General features: G+C 33.9%; 3 protein-coding genes across 3 annotated transcripts in view; 2 read left to right on the top strand and 1 right to left on the bottom strand.

Moving 5' to 3' along the window:
• Positions 1-16,390, top strand: part of LOC125809198 (gamma-glutamylcyclotransferase 2-3) — a 1,073,903-nt gene that overhangs the window by 724,806 nt on the left and 332,707 nt on the right. The gene's annotated exons all lie outside the window — the stretch shown is intronic.
• The window catches only part of LOC125809206 (uncharacterized), a 226,957-nt gene that overhangs the window by 108,253 nt on the left and 102,314 nt on the right, over positions 1-16,390 (top strand). The window lies entirely within an intron of this gene.
• On the bottom strand, positions 10,765-13,417 carry LOC125809203 (uncharacterized). The gene is made up of 3 exons (XM_049488862.1): positions 13,203-13,417; positions 11,976-12,044; positions 10,765-11,175 (listed from the first exon to the last, which is right to left on the bottom strand). The coding sequence occupies exons 1-3, from the start codon at positions 13,362-13,364 to the stop codon at positions 11,002-11,004; spliced, it is 405 nt and encodes a 134-aa protein (XP_049344819.1). The 5' UTR covers positions 13,365-13,417; the 3' UTR covers positions 10,765-11,001.

Here is a 16,390-nt window from a genome sequence, read left to right on the forward strand (position 1 = left end):
ACAGATCTTTAGGGATGATATCAGACGATAGTTTGAAGAACGAAAATGAATGAGTCGATGATAATTCACACTACAGTTTGAAAAATGATGTACATTTAGATGAAGATGGAGAAAACGATAGAGAATATGATGAAGAAGAACTCATATTAGGAGATGAGTTTGAAGAGTATGATGTTGATCGTGAACCATATGATACTTTCACCGAAGAGGATGTGGAGTGCTGGTCCAATCTCCTCCGGAATGCAATTTAACAATAATTTTTTTTTTTGTTTGCATTGTACAAAGAACATGCACGATTGAAAGGTTTTCCTATTGTGAAAAGAAATTTCAAAAAGATAGGTGGTGACACTGCTAAGTATATAACTTATTAATTAATCGAGCTAGAAATCGCAAAATTAGTTGTAGAACAAAGAGTAACAATTGTAAAGCTAGGATCACTGACATTGTTGATAACTATGATTTTTGGCATGTCTCTAAAGTTTTTAATGAGCACAATCATGATTTGCTCCCTGCCATATTTCGGTTAATAGCTAGTCACATGTCAACTAGTCAAATCTTTGAAGAAGGATCTTGTAGCTCACGATCAATCTGGAATTAGACCCTCCAAGAACATTAGGCTTGCTGAGGTTCAATGTGGTGGACCACAAAATTAGAATTGCACTCCAAAAGACTGGGAATTTTATTTTGAAGAGTACCAAAAAGGGGATGAGCAGTCATTGCTTAACTTTTTTTATGAAATGCAGGTAAAATTGAGTTTTTTTTATTCAATAGACGTTGATAATAGTGGAAGACTGCGAAATATGGTATGGGTGCATTCACATTGTGAGGCAGCTTATGAACACTTTCATGATGCGATATGCTTTAATACGACATATCTTGTGAATCGCTACAATATGTTATGTGCTTCATTTGTTTGCATTAGTTATCATAGACAATTGATACTACTAGGATGCGCTTTCATGAAGATATTGTTAGTTACAAATTTGGTTTTTAGAACTTGACTTGAGGCCATGGGAAATGTTCATCCAGATGCTATCATAACCGATTAGTGTCATTGCGGACGTGATGCCATATACTGTACATAGATATTTTATTTGGCATATATTTTCAAAGTTGTCACTTCACTTAAGTGAGATTCCTGATTCTAAAATTGCATGTGGAGAATTCAAGTCCATGATCCATGATAATATTAGTGTTGAAAACTTTAAGATAAGATAAGCAGAATATATTGCAAATTATGATTTGCAAACAAGGAATTGACTCAACAAGCTTTATATTGAGAAGGAGAAATAGGTTCATGTGCACCTTGATGTGTTCTGCTGGGCTAGTATGTTATCTACACTAAGAAGTGAGGGGATGCATGCATTTTTGATGGATTCATTACCCGTCGAAGCACCTTGAACCTATTTGTACACCAATACGAGTTAGCTATAAGATCTAAGCATAAGAAAAAGTTGGAAATTTTGGTCCAAGAAATTTCATATTATAAGTGAGTCAATGTTCAAGTGAGAGGAACAAGTACTTTAGTATTACACTCGCACGGTATATAAATTTTTCAAGACACAATTAAGAAAATTGTATCATTTGTGAAGTCAGCACCCCCTCCGATCATAAAGCTATCTTCGACGATGAGAAATTCGTAATTAGTGATTATTCAATTATGCAAAAAAATGGTGGAAATTCAGTATAATATACAAATGAATATAGGCCTAGTGGTGGTTATTTGTAGTTGCAAATGATTTGAGTCTAGAGGTATACTTTGCTGTCATATACTCGATTTTGACACACAAGAAGATTGATAAAATTGATGAAAGGTATATATTGACAAAGTGGAGACGAGATATTATCCAACCCCATTTGAATCGATTCTTTTTGGGAGGTTATCCAAATATAGCTCTTGAATACAAGACATATTGGAGCATGCTGATGTATTTCGACCAGACTTTTGATGCATGATCTTCAAAATTGGACCAATGAGATGATTGTGGCAGACCCCGACTTGAATGACATAGATCAAACTAATGGTACAATTCTACGAGATCTCCAATTCATTAATTCACATGATAGGCCACATACTACTCGAAGTTGAGAAATAATGGAATATTACTTTCCAAATTCACAATCGCGTGATGGATTTAGAGCTAGTAATGGTGGAAGAACTGGTGTATGGGCTGGTGGCATGGGAGGTGGTAATCATGGTGGAAAAAGCAATGGTAGAACCGATCAAACACAGTAGTAGAGGTAACGGGCTATGTAGTGGTACAAGCATAGAGCATGATGATTCTCTTTTTGAGAATGAGGTATACTTTTGCTTCTATAATTGATTTATAATTTAAACACATTTGTTTTCTTATAGTGTCATCTTGATTTTTATTGCAACAAATTGGCGCTACACTATTGCAAAGGACCTTCTTTGATCTCAATATTGATCCAAACTTGGAGTTATAAGAGTTGATGAACTAGTGTGTTACAACATGTTGCACTTATTCCTACTGAAGTTTTCCTATCGTGTGGATTTAGCATGATAGGAAGCTTTAGCATGCTTCAAGGTGCTAACTCATATTGGTGTACAAATAGCTTCAAGGTATTTTGACGGGTAATGAATCCATCAAAAATGCATGTATCCCCTCACTTCTTTGTGTAGATAACATACTAGCCCAGAAGAACACATCAAGGTATGCAGGAACCTATTTCTCCTTTTCAATATAAAGCTTGTTGAACCAATACCTTGTTTGCAAATCATATTTTGCAAAATATTTTGTCATCTTATCTCAAAGTTTTTAACATTAATACTATCAAGGATCATGACCTTGAATTCTCCACGTGCAATTTTAGTATCAGAAAGCTCACTAAAGTAAAGCGACAACTTTGAAAATAAATGCCAAATACAATATCTATGTACAATATGTGGCATCACTTCCGCAATTGTTGGCTTAATGCTCGGGCACTAATCGGTTATGATAGCATCTGGATGAACATTTCCCATGGCCTCAAGCCAAGTTCTAAAAACCAAATTTGTAACTAACAATATCTTCATGAGAAATGAGAGTGCATCCTAGTAGTATCGATTGTCTTTGATACTTACTGCCAACAATTGAAGCACATGACATAATGTAGCGATTCACAAGATATATCGTATCAAAGCATATCGCATCATGAAAGTGTTCATAAACTGCCTCACAATGTGAATGCACACATACCATAGTACGCAACCTTCTACTATTATCAACATCTATTGAATAGAAAGCCTCCCTATTTTTACCTACATTTCATGAAAAAAGTTGAGCAATGACTGCACATCCCCTTTTTGCATTTCAAAATTTTTACTCTTCAAAATAAAATTCCTACGGTCTTTTGGAGTGCAATCAAAATTTTGTGGTCCACCGCGTTGAACCTCGGCAAGCCTAATGTTCTTGGAGGGTCTAATTCCAAATCGATCGTGAGCTACAAGATCCCTCTTCAAACATTTTACTAATCAACACGTGACTAGCCATTAACCGAAATATGGCAAGGAGCAAATCATGATTGTGCTCATTTAAAACTTTAGAGACACGCCAAAAATCATAGTTATCAACAATGACAGTGATACTAGATTTACAATTGTTACTCTTTGTGGTATACTTAATTTTGCGATTTCTAGCTCAATCACAATAATAAGTTATACACTTAGCAGTGTCACCACCTATCTTTTTGAAATTTCTTTTCACAATAGGAAAACCTTTCAATCGTGCATGTTCTTTGTACAATGCAAACAAAAAAAATTATTGTTAAATTGCATTTCGAAGATTGGACCAACACTCGCATCCTCTTCGGTGAAAGTATCATATGTTTCACGATCAACATCATACTCTTAAAACTCATCTCCTAAAATGTGTTCTTCATTGTTCTCAACTTCTTCATCATATTCTCTATCGATTTCTCCATCTTCATCTAAATGTACATCATTGTTCAATCTGTAGAGTGAATAATCATCGACCCATTCATTTTCGTTCATCAAACTATCTTCTGATATCATCCCTAAACATCTGTACAACTCTTTCCTAACTTAAGTTGTATTAATGTTTTTTGGGAGAGAAAGTGAGTAGAGATCTAAGCATGAGAAAGAGTTGAAAGAAGAATATCGGTCCAAGAAACTTCATATTATAAGTGAGTCATTGTTCAAGTGAGAGGAACAAGTAATTCAGTGTTACACTCACACGGTAAATAAATTTTTCAAGACACAATTTAAAAAATTGTATCATTGTGAAGTTAGGACCCCCTCCCATCATAAAGCTATCTTCGGTTTTGAGAAATTCGTAATTATTCAATTATGCATAAAAATGGTGCAAATTCAGTAGAGTATACAAATAAATATATGTCTAGTGGTGATTATTTGTAGTTGCAAATGATTTGAGTCTAGAGGTATACTTTGCTGTCATATACTCAAGATTTTGACACACAAGAAGATTAATAAAATTGATGAAAGGTATATATTGACAAAGTGGAGACGAGATATTATTCAACCCCATTTGAATCGATCTTTTTGGGAGGTTATACAAATATAACTCTTGAGTACAAGACATATCGGAGCATGCTGATGTATTTCGATTAGACTTTTGTTGCATGATCTTCAAAACTGGACCAAGGAGATGATTGTGGTAGACCCCGACTTGAATGACATAGACCAAACTAATGGTACAATTCTACGAGATCCCCGATACATTAATTCCCATGACAGGCCACATACTACTCGAAGTTGAGAAAGAATGGAATATTACTTTCCAAATTCACAATCGCGTGATGGATTCAGAGCTAGTAATGGTGGAAGAATTGGTGTATGGGGTGGTGGTAATCGTGGTTGGAAGAGGCAGTGGTAGAACCGATCAACGCAGCAGTAGAGGTAACGGGCTAGGCAGAGGTACAAGCATAGAGCATGATGATTCTCTTTTTGAGAATGAGGAATACTTTTGCTTCTATAATTGATTTATAATTTAAACACATTTGTTTTCTTATAATGTCATCTTGATTTTTATTGCAACAAATTGACGCTACACTATTGCAAAGGACCTTTTTTTATCTCAACATTGATCCAAACTTGGAGTTATAAGAGTTGATGCACTTGTGTGTTATAACATGTTGCACTTGTTCCTGCTGAAGTTTTCCTATCATGTCGATTTAGTGAATTAATTAACAGTTTATGTGACTGTTTAAGCTATATTTTGACAACTCGTGTTTGAATCAGTGAATTTTCTTATTTTTAGATGCATTTTCTAAGAAAATTTCTCCAATTCTTAGTGCGTAGAGATTGTATTAAGGCAACTGTGACATATTGATTCATCTTAAGGTTAATCTTGTTTTCCAGTTATTAAAGATGGTCCTCTTAACTTGTTAATTTGAGTTCTCATTGATTTTAACCTGTTTAATTTTATCATATTGTGTTCGTTTACTTTCAAGGATCTATCAAAAACATTATTTCTACCTCTACCTCTAAAGTAAACAGAAATCTCAAACTTGATTCACTTGTAATTGAAAGCAGAGGCTTAAGAGTTATTAAAAGGTAATAAATCATCTCCACAGAAAGTTTTGAAAGGGACATGTTTCCTACATATAATTTTGGGAAGGTATATAAACAATTTTGTATGCAGAAGCGGTATCTTTGGTTATTGAAAGTATAGGCCGTTCTTCACCTTTAAAATTGCTTGATTTATGGTGGCTTCAATATGTTAGGATGGTAACAGTAGTTTGAAAAAGGTATCCTTGCTTTTAAGTTCAGTACCCATTGTAGAGGAGGCAAATCAACTGGTTTTGGCTTGATCTATGATTATGGCAAGAACGCAAAGAAATATGAGCCAAAGTACCGGCTGGTCAGGAATGGATTAGACACAAAGATTGAGAAGTCCAAGAATCAGATGGAGCGGAAGAACTGAGCCAAGAAAGTACGCGGTGTCAAGAAGACTAAGGCAGGAGATGCCAAGAAGAAATAATCTGCAAATAATAGTTCTTTTAAGCCAAATGAGAAAAACTACTGTTACCATGTGTATTGTGTACTAACATATATTATTTCATCAAGATGCATAACTAATTCTAGGTGAATTAAAAATAACAGAGCTTCGAGATCAGTATTTGAAAGAATAATGGTAAGGCTAACATGTTTGTTGAAGATCTTTCTAAACCATCTAAACTAATAACCTAAGAGCAGAGAAAATAAAGAGTTTACATTTTTACAATTATCTTAGGACATAAATGACCTAGCAAAAAGCAATTAACACAGGAGAGTTTTACACCTTAACAAGAATAAAGTTGTACATGTAATGAATTTAAGCTATTCATATACTGAAAATTTAAACAAATTAACACATAAGAATCAGCAAAATTAAGGTGAAAGTCTTCACTGTAGAGCAGCAAAATTTCTAATCATGAATAAACTCATTTTCTTGAGCAAACATGAGATAGAAAACGACCCATTTCGATATGGTGGCAAATGTTATTTCGTTTAGTTGATAGAATTAAAATATACAAGATTGACATAAGTGCTAATTCCATGGGATATCTCACCTCATGAGATATTTCTATTTATCCCATTCGGTGTATCAAATGACCATTCTTAGTATGGGTAATTGTCTTGCAAAAAGTAAAAAAACAAAATAAAACAGGGAATAACATAATAACTTTTTTCATTGATGAGATAGATAAAGGAGCAAACATAAGATAGACTAGGATTAAACCATAAGATAGAGAAAAGGATCAAAACATAAATGAACTTAATTAAAAATGTGTTAGTTGCTCTTTTGATTCACTAATGTGTCCTTTGATGCAGAGGCAACAACCTCAATATCACTACTTAAAACAATAATAGAATTTCCCTTTTCATTGGTTTCAGACGCGGCACTGACCAACTCCTCAAGAATGTCATAGAGAGTCGTCAACGGATAAGTATCAATTAACATTCGCTTCACACAATCAACTCCTATCTGCTTTATCATACTCATCATTAGCAACTCGACCTCCGATCTGAGATCCTTAAGCTTATTACAAATTTTCTTGTACAAAATATTATGATTGATCGGAGACCCATGTAACGTCTCACTAGTAATTGTTTTTGAAGGGGTTCTATTCATGCCAAAAAATATTTCAGCATCCCACCTCAAGCAACTCAAGCAAAAGTGAAAAAAAAAACATGGATAGAACCCCTTTAAAAAAGATTATTAGTGAGTCGCTACATGAGTCTCCGATCAATCATAATATTTTGTACAAGAAAACTCATAATAAGCTTAAGGATCTGAAATCGGAGGTCGAGTTGCTAATGTTGAGTATGATAAAGCAAATAGGAATCGATTGTGTGAAGCGAATGTCAATGAATACTTATCCGTTGAAAAATTCTTTATGACATTCTCGAGGAGTTGGTCAGTGCCGTGTCTGAAACAAATGAAAAATGAAATTTTGTTATTGTTTTAAGTAGTGATACTGAGGTTGATTACAGCCTTTGCATAAAAGGATCCATCAGTGAATCAAAAGAACAACTAGCAACTTTTTACTTAAGTTCTTCGTTTATGTTTTCATCATTTTTTCTATCTTATGGTTTGGTCCTAGTCTATCTTATGTTTACTCATTTATCGATCTAATTAATGAAATTAACGTTATTATGTTATCCATTGTTTCATTCTGTTTTTCCTTTTCTTTTTTTACTTTTTGCAAGACGATTAGCTATACTAAGAACTAAGAAGGGTCGTTTGATACACCGAATGAGATAAGTAGGGATATCTCATAAGGTAGGCCGATATTTAGTCTTATAATAGATGTGTATCATTAAATAATGAAAAACTAATGGAGTGTTTGGTTCAAAATAATCATAGTGTCATGCTAAATCTAATAATTATCAACCTCGAACAACGAAAAATGACAAAAAAAAATGTAGCTTAAGACACATAATACAATTATATTATTTGGTCAATTGACCTACATATACAAATTTAATATACAAATAATATATAACTATCAAGAGAATAATCTCTCTAAGCATAATTCTCCAAACAATTACAGTACATTGTAGATATTATTATGTTACATATGAGAAGAATTGATCTTCTATTTATAGAAGCCCAAAACTTCTCCAATGAAAAGAATAATATGGTAGAATACTTTTCCAAAAAAAAAAAAAAAAAAAATTCCTACCAATTTTTTTTTTTTGAGTAAAATACAATTATGAAAGAATCCAAATAAAGTAGAAAATTGAGGGGAAATACTGACAAATCTCCCCTTACCTAACTTTTCTAGCAAAATAATATTGATCCAGAATAATCTTCATCGTTAATGTTTGTCAGGGTTAAAATCAAGATTTAAAATATTATTATTAAAAATAATTTTAAAATATTTTATTTTTACTTTTAAAGATGCAGTAGTAGAAATGTTGATTAGGGAAGGCATAATTATTCCTCAAACTCTGATTACGGGTGTACATGACTAGATTGGTTTAGATTTTTTAAATATCAAACCAAATTATTTTGTGTTAAATTTTTAAATTTATAAACCAAACCAAACTAATAAAACTCGGGTTGATTCGAGTTTTTCAAATATCAACCAAATCATTTGTGTCGAATTTTTAAAATTTATAAATCAAACAAACTAATAAGCCTTGGATTTTTTTGGGTTTTCGGATTTTTTCGATAAAATATTCATACAAACATAAAATTAATGTAAAATTAACTTGTACTCCAAATATTTCTTTAGTCCAACCAAAATATAACTATCTAAGGTGTTTCTTAAGAAAATAACACAAAATATGAGATGAGTGATAACACTAAAATATTCAATAAAAAATAATAATGAAATCGTATAAAAGAAAATTGCAAATTAATGTCATATTGAAAATGGTCACAATTCAAAAATACTAAATTATGTTAAATTAAGTCTAATAAGAATTAATTACATTATTAAACATTAAAGAAAAAATAAAATTAGATTATGTATTATAAATGTCTAAACCAATATAAAACTAAATAACAAATATTGAACATTATTATCATTCTTAGAGTTGAATTAATTTTTTTTTGTTACCATTAGTATTGATTTGATTTTGAATTAGGACCATTCAAAATTCCAAGTCTAAAAAACTTGAAAAAATATGTTAAAAGATAAAGTTATGAAAAAGTATAAGTAATATTTAGAAATTATATCAAAGTAAATATTTTTATGTATAAAATAAATTTTAAAAATATAAATATAATGCCGGATTGGTTTGGTCATGGGTTGACTTTTTTTTTTTAGTTAAAACCAAACCAACCCAAATATAGTCAAGTTATTTTTTCCAATAACAAACCAAGTCAAACCAAATCATTAGTCAGATTTTTTTTGGTTTGATTCAATTTTCGGTTCGATTTTGTACACCCCTACTTCTGGTTTAGATATACATTCCATCCCACCACAGTTTTTGTGGTAAGTTATTAAAATTAAAAGGGAGTGAGTTTGACTAGTGTCTTTTCTAAGATATTTCGATAACTGAAAGTTGGGAAAAAACGAAGAGAATGTGTATTTTTTTATTCGAGAGTTGGACATTTCAATCCGAGTAAAAGGGGGGAAAACTGCTAACCCTGAGGCCTCATATGATCTTGGATAGCTCGGATAAAGCGTAGCACCTTGTAGATGATTTCATATTTCTAACAGTCTATCGACCACTCCCAGTCCAGGAACACATTCAAGGAATGCCCGCTACAGGGCTGCATGATCTTCAAGAACTAACTAGAAGACGTTTGAGAGTCACTGTCATGATTCATGCAAAGAGTACCGCGTTTGGAGGCTTGGGGATTCAGAAGATCAAGCTAGTTATAGGAACACAAATGAATATCCATACTTGTGATACTATGTAAGGTGTTGGAGAGCAAATGGAGCAGGAAAGAGCTGAAGGAGGACAAAAAAAGGCCAAGGCATTTTCTAGGGAGAACACAATTGGTTGGCAGAACTATGCCCTGAGAAAAACTGCTACTTGGCAAAAATTTAAAGAAGCTTTAGTGCTTTTACACATAAAACTGACTTTCCCAAGAAATTGGTGCTTTGGAGCTTAAGGACTTCATGGCATAGGTTTCACCTTCATTAAGGGAAGAAACATTGCAGTAATATGGCAATTGTGTTCGGATATGAGGAAAAAGAAGATAAGGAAGGCATTATACAATTTCAACTGGAATATCTAATAAACATACCAAGTCAAATAAGGTTTAGAAATATGGATCAATTCTATTCACAATCAACTCTCCATCATCCTGAAGGACTAATTCCATGTGGAGGAGAGGGTTTAAGACGAGGAGATTACCTCCGCTTCTCTTCATTATAGAAGGTCTTGGTATGATACTTAAACCTGCATTCAGAAGGAATGGACTTGGTGGTTCTATGTGGGTGGGTGGATGGGAAGGGGCTGGTTTTTGCATATAAAAATAAATAAATTAATAGCCAATGTATATATCAATGAAGGTTCTATTTACAGTACGTCAAAAAACCAATGACCAGCACTTCATGCATGCCTTTTTAACTACTGTAGTTCTCTTCACAAGATCAGAAGAAGCTTTACATACTGATAAGGAAAAGCAAGCAAAGCCTTCTACCTTTACACAAGGAAATCCATCTTTTTTTGAGAAATGATTAGTGTATTATTAATGTAGCACCAAGAAGGTGCTGTTAAAAATACTTACAAAGTGCCAGAAGAATATCCGTTCTATCATAACGGGATTCTATGAGATCTATCACTGTTTCAGCATAAGACAAACCTACACTACACATAATCAGAACAAGGATTATAGTAGTACTAAGGAGTACATAGTGAAATGACTTCATAAGTAACAAATAAAATGTAACAAGGGACGACCGGGAAGCAGGTGCAGCAAATCCAGCTTAAGTTTTTCCAGTACCAATATCTTTAATTCATGCATATTTACAGCAAGAACAGGCTAAGCATGTCCTTGTAAAAGCTAGAAGTGATAAGTCCAGTGCAAAGCAAGACTGCTGACCTTCAACTTGGTAATTGATCAGACATCCTCACTTACTGCTCTCAGGTTGTTTTGGAGAGCCTTCAAAGGCTTTTGCAGCTTCAATAGTTGCGTCTCTTCTATTAATGACTTCCCAAAGCTCCTCAACCTTATCTTTCAACATGCCAACATTAGAATTGGTTGAGTGGACCAACTTGTTTGCAGTCTCCAGTGCAGTGCATAGCTAGAATGCAATAAAGAACAAGAACGCATTAATAAAGTGAAAACATACAGAGACACACTGCATATGGTGGAATGTAAGAAAAGAGAGAAATAGCAGAAGCTTTGAAGATAGGTCCAATTCTTTCATAAAGTTGAATGGAATTGTATTGTATCTTTTATTATTGGTATAAAAAGATAGAAATAGATGAATAAGAACTAGTAGATTTGTTAGGATCACTGTAAGTAACTTCCTCCTACTCTCTTTTGCTTCCTTTTGAAGGTCTCCAGCATATGCATTATTGCAGAGGAATACAGTGTTGCCAAAATTTTAAAAAAAAGCATACAGAGATATAGATTTAGAGTCCCTCTCTCTCTTAATTGTTTTTAAATTTTTGGATAAGAACAGATTTAGTCTTTTTTGTTTTGTTTTTCATTAAGTAAAACAGATTTAGTGTCTTTTTAGAGGTATTTAAAAAATGGGGCTGATCCAATGTGTCAGATATAAAAAGGGAATTGTGTGACCAACAACTCCATCTGCTTGTCACCCATTTACCTATTTTGGTAATTACAGATGCATAGAGTATAAACAATACAATCATTAGTCCATGTCAAAAACGAAAGGATGTGAATGCTGCAAATCACAATGCCACTGGATTCAATTTGGTACATATTACTACCAGCGCTAGATATGGTTGAATAGAAATATTTAAGATCCCAAAGACCAAATTGAAAAATTCATTCTGTCTCAATTAGTGCCTTATTGAGGTATCCCGTATCCTCTATAACTTCTCCTATGAAATCAACTTCTATTATGGGTATTACCTCCAGTGTGAGATGCGTCCATGAATGATCTGTGCCAGCAAGTGCCTTGTTCAGCTGCTCATACTTTTCCTAAACAATAAGCAAAATATTAACTTGCTATGTGACTTAACATCCAAAGGAAGAATATTACCAGTGCATTCAGAAAGAAAAATGAACGCCCAAACATTACACTATAGCAAACTAGTGCTATTAACAGAGGTCATATAAAAGCAGACAGTTCCGTTCCAAAAGAATAAAATGTCAAGGTGTATGGTGGATGAATTAAACTTCCCCAATCAAGGAGAAAACTATCCTAAGCCTGGCTGAAGTAGGAAAAAACGTGAATAAAATATACTTCACTGTTTTACCATATTCCATTAAGACTTCACAATTGCTGATCAAAATCAATTGCTAACAATATTCAGAATGTAGGTTTAGGCGAGGAACTACGGGGGTTTTGATGTGTCAAAAAAATTCCCCTTTCAGTTATTTTAAGTTTATCCTCCTGTCATAGCCTAATTTTCATCATCAAGAACCAAACGCTTGCAGGAGAAATCGTAGCCCTTGATCACCATAGGAGAACAAAATTACCAACCTAGTTGCAGCAGTAAGAAAAGCAAAATGATTTTGAACACATTAGTTTCACGTACATCAGAATTTCAACACTGAATAGAGTGGAAAATGCAAACATACAAATTGTAATGTCATATGATGTATGATGTTTTTTCTGAGAATGCATTATGGTGGATGAAGTCAACTACCTCTTTATATCACCCTAGTATAGTATCGTGGTTTTTATCATACCAATTCATATTGTCTACTGCAAACTTTAGACTAACTTCATAACAGTTCCAAAGCATTAGTGTCTCCAAAATTATGGCAGTGACAACAAATTTAACTATAATTTCTGCTCACACGGAGGATATTTCAAAATTCTGAACACGAATTGACTTCTCATCACTATAGGAGGCACACGTAAAACCTTACTTTATTATATCTCCAACACTCCCAAGAGCGCACTATATCTCTAATATCACTCAGAATAAATGCAAAACTAACTATGAATAAAACAAAATAGAGAAGACAATCTATATATTAGTCGCTGTCCTAGTCAAATTCACTAAATAGGCAAGTATTTTGGTTTGGGATCTCAATCTAAATCATTTCATCATCTAAGATAGCAAAAATTTAGTATAGTCATAAAAAGAACGAATAAAGGCAGAGAGATGGCGTTGTGTGGAAGAGAACCTGAAAGAGCTTGTTTAGATCGGAGGGTTGGAGGCTGGAATTGTAGTCCGGTGAAGGTGTATTGATTGGGTGCGACGGAAGCTGATCACCGCCGGCATCGCTTTCTCCAACGTCACTCAGCAGATCGCCGATGCATAACAATGGCCCTCCCACTCCTCTCATCTCTCTCTCTCTCTCTTTCTCTTTCTCTTTCTGTCTTTGAAAGGGCGGGCAGGCCTGGGCGTAGTTGGCCCAGACGTTAGATACGGTCCACGAAATTGTGGCCTCGTTGGTTTGGGGGTTAAAAATCAATTCGAAAATTGAACTAAATCATAAATTGAGTTAAATTGGAAAAAAAATATTGACTAATGATTTAATTTGATTAGGCTTGATATTAGAAAAAATCCAATTATACTTGAGTTTGTTTGATTTTAACTAAAAAAAAGTCAACTCAGCACTATATCAATATGACATAATATATATAATTTTTAAAATTCATTTTATACATAAAAATATTTACTTTGATATAATTTATAATTATGTATTAGATCTTGGGTATGTTGGCAACTGATTCACCCAGGAACGAAATTCCATAATTGGCTAAAGGAGTGATTAGATCGTGCACTAGCCAATAAAAATTGAAAAGCCAACTTCCCGAATGCAAAAGTTCATCACATCGAATCTGGTTCTTCGGATCATGTAGGAAGTTTTTTGAACTTGGGATCGAAAGTTATTTTTTATGTGGCTAAGCCTTTTCGATTTAAGAATTCTTGGATGAAGGAACTGGGCATTAAGCATGTTGTTCGTGGGAAAAAAGGAGTCTACTTATTCATAAAATAATTAAACGTTGCGGAGAATACTTGCATGATTTGGGGGGGGGGGGCAAAAAGCAACAATTTAAGGCTAAATTGAAACATGTCAAAGCACAAATGACCATCTACGAAAAAACAGCACCGACCATAAATGCAGTTGTTTAGTATTGTCAAATCAGCATATGTGCAAGCCCTTGAGCAGCAAAATATTTAGTGGAAGCAGAGAGCTGAACAAAATTGGTTGAAGGAAGGTGATGCAAACACAAATTACTTTCATTTCATAACTTCTAGCAGGCGAAAGAAGCACACATTTTCTCATTTTAAGGATGAAACAAGACAATGGTGTGGTTGGAATAGTAGTTTGGAGGGCGTAATCTCTAGTTTTTATGAATCATTATTCACGTTTGAGCAAGGAGATATGAAACCAATTCTTAATAAGATTGAGGGGAAAATTACGACGGATTAAAATGCATTCTTGAATCAACTTTTCACTATTGACAAGGTGAATGAAGCAGTTTCTTTAATGCTTCCGGATAAGGCGTTAGGTGTAGATAAGGTTGAATCCGAGTTTTTATCAGAATTTTTGGGTTGTATTTGATAAAGATGTGGTGAATGTGATACTCAATTTTTCAATAACAATAGTCATTTCAGGAAATAATTTTACTGAAATTATTTTGTTTCCAAAAAAGAATCAACCCAAGCTAGTTTCTTATCTAAGACCAATTTATCTGTGTAATGTTATTGATCGTATAGTTTGCAAGATGTTGGCAAATCGCATGAAATCTTGCTTGAAAGATTGTATCGTTGAAGCCTAAAGTGTATTTATCCCTGAAAGATTTATTCTTGATAATGTTATTATCTCTTTTGAGGTCAATCACTATTTAAAACGTAAAGCACAGAGAAAGACAAGGTATGTCGCTTTGAAAATAGACATGAGCAGAACCTATGAATTATGATAGAGTGGAGTGGAATTTTTTGAGAAATGTGATGATAAAGATTTTCATCGGATTTGATTACAAAGATCATGAAAATGGTTGTACTGTGTCTTACCAAATACCTCATGCTGATAACAATTTTGGTGATATCATTCCATCACGAGGCCTACGACGAAGATCCTTTGTCACCATATCTTTTCATCACAGTACCAGGGGGTCTTTCATCTTTGTTAAGTGCTCATGCCCGCCAAGCCACGTTTCATGGAGTGAAAGTCACTCCACAGACTCCACCTATTATTCACCTTTTTTTGCAGATGATGCCTCATATTTTTTTTAAGTTGTGGAGTCGGAGGCTAATATTATTAACAGTGTTTACTGCTCTATCAAAATGCATCTGGACAACAAGTTAATTTTCATAATCTTAAATATATTTCATTAGATATACCACAGAAGAAATGAAGGATGTTATTGCATTCATTCTGCACGGAAAATACACCATTAATATACCCGATCTATTACTATGAAATCCTTAACAAGAGTAGAAATATGCACAAGCAAATCAAGTCACGTAACATATTCAGATTCAAAGCAAAGTATGCAGACACATAAGAATTGATACATCCTAAGTCAAATAATATTACAGTCGATGAATGAAAAATCGAAATAATACATGTGATAAAATAACATTACTGCCTCTAACCTACCTAAAAATCATAACACTAGGTAATCATAACACTGGGCACAATCACCCTTAGACTATGAACCTTCACGACCACCACCTCATCGGGAATAGAAACGACCTATGTCACTTTGTGCACCTCTCCTAAGGGTCAGTGTTTGTGTGGCCTTAGAAGTCAAAGCCTGAGAACCGTGATGCAAACCACCCGTCTGAGCTTGAAATGATCTCTCACAAAATGTCATGTGTCACCACACTCAAAACAATCCCTACGGGGCACAAATGAGAGCAATTTGAATGACCGAAAGTCCCTCCGTGGCCTAAAGGTCTAAAAGATGATCCATGTGAAGTTTCTAATTAGACTTAAAAATTGAAGTTAAAGAGTACTTTTTAGAGATATAATAAGCAAAAGGCCAAAATGGTAAAACGTCCTTGCGAAGGACATACTTGTTAGACCTTACTCATAGGAGACGTTAAAACCAATTCATCGTAGGATCATTTACGAACTTTGCCCAAGTAGAAACTTTTATAAACGGTCGTAGATGACTGAATAATCTGATCCTTCCAAGAGCTTAAAGAATCTTATTTGTTCTCTTCCATTTGTTAATTGAAGAAATAATGGCAAATAAAAAAACCAAACAAGGCTCTGGCAAATGAGAACACCTAGCTTTTTTTTGGCATCCAACAATCATCAGAATGCATCAAGCATTCTCCGTGTGCTAGCGGATGGAGAATTCGTTCCCATTTCAGAGTCTCACATTCAGATTACAAAGGAAACAGAAAATA

The sequence above is a fragment of the Solanum verrucosum genome, unplaced genomic scaffold, assembly GCF_900185275.1.
Source record: "Solanum verrucosum unplaced genomic scaffold, falcon-dt-bn FXZP01000062.1, whole genome shotgun sequence".
Taxonomy (NCBI): domain Eukaryota; kingdom Viridiplantae; phylum Streptophyta; class Magnoliopsida; order Solanales; family Solanaceae; genus Solanum; species Solanum verrucosum.